The sequence below is a fragment of the Perissodus microlepis genome, chromosome 13, assembly GCF_051167445.1.
Source record: "Perissodus microlepis isolate ML-2025 ecotype Zambia chromosome 13, ASM5116744v1, whole genome shotgun sequence".
Classification (NCBI taxonomy): domain Eukaryota; kingdom Metazoa; phylum Chordata; class Actinopteri; order Cichliformes; family Cichlidae; genus Perissodus; species Perissodus microlepis.
The window spans coordinates 23260000-23265944 of NC_140473.1; the positions used below are offsets into that span (position 1 = coordinate 23260000).

The 5945-nt window shown below is 39.2% G+C and overlaps 1 protein-coding gene across 1 annotated transcript; it reads left to right on the top strand.

Annotated features, from left to right (window-relative positions):
• Positions 1-236: 236 nt before the first annotated feature.
• On the top strand, positions 237-5945 carry LOC146375175 (cytochrome P450 3A30-like). The gene is made up of 13 exons (XM_084949593.1): positions 237-313; positions 466-559; positions 762-814; positions 1056-1155; positions 2132-2248; positions 2642-2727; positions 2820-2962; positions 3083-3207; positions 3713-3797; positions 4358-4518; positions 4623-4849; positions 5384-5546; positions 5636-5945. The coding sequence occupies exons 2-13, from the start codon at positions 542-544 to the stop codon at positions 5708-5710; spliced, it is 1353 nt and encodes a 450-aa protein (XP_084805719.1). The 5' UTR covers positions 237-313; positions 466-541; the 3' UTR covers positions 5711-5945.

Consider the following 5945-nt stretch of genomic DNA (forward strand, 5'->3'; position numbering starts at 1 on the left):
TATTTTGCTTGATTTTCTGGAGAAGAGCCATATGTTGCAGGCAGTGGTGTTCAGTGTGAAGGCTAAAGTGTGTGTTCTTCTCATTCAGTTGTTGCGCAAACACAGTAAGATTGCGAAGAAAAAAGTTTAAAAGCTTCTGACCCGCCTCTGACCCTTTATGGAGCTTATTACATAATCACATTTCTGTCTCATAGACTCCTCCCACCACACAGAGGCAGATGCTTTAAAAACACAGATTTTCCAGCCTTCTTCCTCACCTGTTTTCAGCAACCACCTGGACTTTGCTTGTCCTGCTTTTCACGCTGATATTACTGTGAGTATTCCTCGACTACTGTTTTGCAAGACAATCGAGCCCTTATCTTATGTCGCGGTCCAGCCACCCGTCGTGAAATTTTGTTTCTCTTGTATTCCTTTTGTTTTAATGTCCAACTGACGATTTCAGATTTTCTCTGTTTTGTGACACAGGTACGGATTATGGCCATATCGGTTCTTCAAAAAGCTGGGGATACCTGGACCGAGGCCCCTGCCTTATATTGGAACGATGCTGGGCATAAGAAAGGTACGCACAGAAACCAAACTCACCTTAGAGACTGGGATACGAGGAGCTGACTGATTTGATATTTAAGAAGTGAGAAGGACATATTTAATGTCCTTATCAATTGTCACTATCACTGACCTGCCTGAGCTTTCTGTGTGTTTTTGAATACACATGTCCTACTCAGTGGCTTATTGACTCTAAAAAAACATTTTACTTCTTGCAGGGATTTCCTGGTTTTGACCTAGAGTGCCATGCCAAGTATGGGGACGTCTGGGGGTGAGTATTTACTTCATCAACCAGGAAGTCCACTCATGTTAAAATATGTTTGTGAGCCATGCAATCCCCCCCCCCCCACACACACACACACATACACAGAAAATGAATAAATATACAAAAATTCTGAATTCATTCATGTCAATAATGCTGTGGCCTAAAGCAACTAAAAAAAAAAAAAAAAATGCCTTAAACAATTAGCCATGAATTGTGTTATTGTAAACGGCTGTTTTCTTTTTTGCAGGTTGTACGATGGACGAATGCCGTTGTTAATGGTGGCCGACCCTGAGATTGTTAAAACCGTGATGGTGAAGGAGTGCTACTCTGTGTTCACCAACCGCAGGGTAAGAAGCTCCTCTTTCTATTTCATGAAACCTTTGGACGTCCTGCCACTCCCCATAGAACGTAAAATGTTAGCAAAACATAGGTACAAATACTTTTTCACTTTTTTACCTTAACAAAATTGCTAGCAGTGATTTCAAAAGCAACTTGGGAAATGCTGTAGTTTATAGTGTCAGGCCGATGTGTTTAGGAAAACAACAGCAGCACTACAGGGAAAGACTGTTACCACATGAAATGTAAATGAAGTCATATTAAAATCCAACAGGCTGAACTTGCAGTAGTTCTCTGTGCTTTACACAAAGAGTTACACTTTTATTACTCAAGGGTTACATCAGCCAACACAGCAGCTGAAGAACATGAAGCAAACCAGGAAACACACTTCACTGTGTCACATAAAAACTAGAGAACAAAAACAGATGTTTAAGATCTATCTCACTATGTATAACAGAATCAAAGGTAATTTTATGAAGGTTTTATGTATTTAAACCAATTCAAATCATCACATTATTGTTTCTGGGACTGCTTCCTGTACAGCTGAGTTTAAAAAGAGTTGGTGAATATATAAATTATCAGCATTGTACTAGTGAGTGGTGTACTTTGAAGCAGTTTTCTGACATGTTATTTAATCAATCATCATTAAGCACTGGTAGTAGTTAAGATATTTTTAACAAAAAACAAAACATATTTCCCCGCATCTATATTATCAAACAAACCTGGATAAATATGACGGGTGAATGATTACATTTTACTCGAACCTCTTTGCACTGTAGTACTTATTTATGGTGATGTTGGTATTTGTTGTTTGTTTACTTTGTACTGTTGCATGTACCCATGTGTGTTGATCTATCCAAAGATTGTTCTATATGAATACTCAACATAGAGCCAACACAGAGAAAATACTAATTACATTACATTATATGTGCAAACTGATGAGGGAGATGTAAGCAAACATTGAGAGTTATTATTTCCTTTTCACAGGATACTGGTGTTTTCACTGGACCTATGGAAGACGCTGTCTTAGTAGTCAAAGATGAAAGGTGGAAACGAATTCGCAACAGCGTGTCTCCATGCTTCACCAGTGGAAGACTGAAACAGGTTAATATATCTAAGTTCATTAACCACTTATATCCCAAAAAGTTTCTTTTTCAATGGGTGAAAGGTGATGAAACATTTCCCCCACTGAAAACGCTACGTCCAGACGAACAGAATCAACTTTTCTGGATTTCATTACCTGGATAATTGAGTATGCATCAAGACATAACCACTAATGTGATTAAACTATATACAAAGTACAAAAAAAAATTTCTTATTTTTTTCACAGACATTGTTAAAGTTTGTAAAATAGAGAAAACGAGTTTACAAAAAATGAACCAACATCTTCAGTGTGTTTTGATCTGTTTTCTTTCTACATTTCTGACAGACATGTAACATATAGAGAACATTAATAACATAATTTTCTTATTTTGTCTCCATTATATAAAAAAAAAGGTTTTTCCCCTCGTTGCTCGCTATGCAGAACGACTTGTTGCAAAACTTGAGGAAGCAAATTTGGATGAACCCATCACTGTCAAACAGTATGTTGTTAATCAGAAATATGCAAACATATTAAATTGTTCATCCTAAAATAAATAATGCACTGATCACTTGTCTTTTCCAACTCTCATAGATTTGTGGCTCCTTACAGTTTAGACACTGTGACCAGTGCTTCTTTCAGTGTAGAGACAGACTCCATAAACAATCCAAATGATCCAGTTAATGTTCAAGCGCAGAAGCTCATTAAATTAAAAATGTGGCTTTTCTTTTTAATAAGTATGTCCTTCTTTTGACTTTTAAAAACTCATTTAATGTTTTGTTTTCAGAAAGCAAACTCAATAGTATCTGCAGGATGTCAAATTTTGCTTACCGGTATTCGGTCTGGTCTCCTTTCAGTGGCAGTTCCGTTTGGTAGACGTCTGGCAAAGTTCCTGAACATGGAAATCATACCCAAGGACAGCGTTGACTTTTTCTACAACCTCCTCAAGAAATTTAAAAACCAGCATCATGAAGACAAATCTGTAAGTATTAAATTTATAAAGGAACATCAACATTGTGGTGTCCATACACGTCCTGTTGTCTTTTTGATGTCTCTATCATGATTATTTTAAAGCCAGAAGCAGCTTTTGGGATACTGCATGTTCACTGGCAACCTGTCATTCACATAGTAGAGCATGCTTTATCCTCCTTTACAACTCTATTGGGGACCATAATTTAAAAAGTAAACCTATCGTTGATTGAAAAGGACATGAAACTAGTCACAGAGGCCATCAGCTCATCAGAAATGTTTACAGACATGAGAGACAAAGCTAGATGTATATGTTTTCCATATACATCTAGCTTTGAAACCACAGGACTCGCTCCCTGTAAGCTACGGGAAAATAATTTAGGGCAAACCCTGAAATCATTTGCCATCTTTTATATACAGTCTATGCACACTGCAAACATTATTGATAATTTTCTTCTGCTGTTGACTCTCAATCATCCACATGTGAGCACATTTGAATATTGTCTTTTCTGATGTAGGCTCGAGCAGACTTCCTGCAGGTGTTGATCCAGAGTGAGATCCCAGAAAAGACGTATAAGAACGATGAAGAACAGCCAAGTAAAGGTATGTGTTTACCACAGAAGTAAGCTGAAAGAAGCTAGATTTTACCACTGCCTTAATCTAATTGTCAAACTTCAGATCACAGTCCACTTTGACCCCCAGGTTTGTGACAGCTGGTTTAACACACTTGACCAAGGTATCTAAATACACATTGGGGGTCTCAGTGGGGGTACCAAAAACCATGACCTCAGTCTTTTTATCATTGAATTTTAAAAAGTTAAGAGACATCCAAGCCTTAATGTCATCAAGACACTGAAGTTATGGCTGTGTGGAGTATGTGCCTTCTTTCTTTAGAGGGACATAGATCTGACAGTCATCAGCATAAAAGTGGAATGCAATGCCGTGCTTTCTCAGTATAGAACCAAGAGGAAGCAGATATAAAGAGTAGAGGAGGGGGCCTAGAACTGAGCCCTGTAGGACCCCCCACCCCACCCCACCCCACCCACACACACACACACGAGGACCCGAGGTTGATGGAGCTTGACCACCCACAGGGGCAAGAAAGTTATAAGTACTAGCTACTGATTACTCTTAAGTAAGATCATGAAATGTTCTTTCCATAGGTTTGACTGAACATGAGATCCTTTCCCAGGCCTTGGTCTTCATCTTTGGAGGCTACGAGACCACCAGTACCACTCTAACTAACATCCTTTATAATCTGGCCACCAACCCTGATGCGTTGCAGACCTTACACAAAGAAATTGATGCTAAGCTGAAGAAAGATGTACAGTAATTCATCACATAATTTGTTGCCATTCTCGATTCAATGGTGGACACCATTTGCATATTTTGTTTTTATGTTTGCCTTCTTCTTTATATTTTGCCTAGGCACCCATTTCATATGAAGAGCTGACCGGTCTACAGTACCTGGACCAAGTTATACTTGAATCAATGCGACTGATTCCCCCTGCCCCTCGAATTGACAGGGTGTGCAAAAAAACTGTGCAAGTGAATGGACTCACCATCCCTGAAGGAACCACAATTGGGATTCCTGCGTGGGTGTTGCACAAAGACCCACGCTACTGGGACTCACCTGAGCTTTTCAGACCAGAGAGGTAAATGTACGTGTAGGTGTGTCATCACAAGGTTATGAAGAACCTGGTCATCCTGTAATTAGTGAAACCTGGGACATTGTGCTTTGCTTTATCTTTGGTAGATCAATGAGGTGCCATATGTAGGTCCCTTCACTGATGTTCTCAGTGGTTCAATTGAGTGACAGCCAGATACGCATCCCAAAACCTCTGCAGTGTTGTCTGCAGCTGTTTTGAGTCATTATTCTGGAAGCTGGCTGGTTCCCTGAGACTGAGAGTGCTGCACTGTGGGACTGGTTTTCTTCAATGCTTTTTATCTAGTGTAGCTTCCACCTAAGTACTGCTTTGATCATAGGTTTTTCCCTGCTGTAAGGGGACTGGCCAATGGGTCCCTAATCCCTGACCAAAGCTTTAGAAGTAATAGAATACTTTTGCCCTGACCTATGCCCCCGTACTCTTTACGTTGTAGGTCTACAGACTGCCTAAAAATCATGGCTCAATACAAAAATAATTATTTCACTTTACATATCTACAAGTTTGTTTGATCTGTATCTGCAGGTTCAGTAAAGACAACATGGAGGAGGTGAACCCATACGCGTACATACCATTTGGACTCGGCCCTCGTAACTGCGTTGGGATGCGCTACGCCCTCCTTGTCATGAAGATGATTATTGTCCGTCTCTTGCAGAAGTACACTTTGGAAACATGCAAAGAGACAATGGTGAGAGCAGCAAACCTCCACATTCAGACTGTCATGGTACTCTGCTGTCCTGTCACTGATGTTACATCCATTTCTTTTCTTTTTTTTAGATTCCACTTCGGTTTGACTGGAAGTTTCAGCCAGTTCAGCCTGTAAAACTCAAGTTTGTTCCCAGAAATAAGTAGTCTAAGAGGGAACATCTCCATCCTATCAAACATGTTATTTTATGATTTTGCTTTAATGTGAGGGAACTGCTGCCAGGATGACATTGACCATGTAATTTCTTTTTTCAGCTGCTTTGTTGATAAATCAAATGTATTTTAATTCATTTTTATTGTGTTGAATGTTTAATCTGAGTTTTCTTAAATGTACACAAATAATAATGACGGTGATCATTTGAAGAAATAAAGTGGCATAAAA

Bases quoted from the DNA above. Each gene is read 5' to 3' on its own strand.
- LOC146375175 (XM_084949593.1), top strand. The intron at 815-1,055 runs GTGAGTATTTAC...TCTTTTTTGCAG, and splicing joins AAGTATGGGGACGTCTGGGG to GTTGTACGATGGACGAATGC. The intron at 2,963-3,082 runs GTATGTCCTTCT...GTCTCCTTTCAG, and splicing joins GTGGCTTTTCTTTTTAATAA to TGGCAGTTCCGTTTGGTAGA.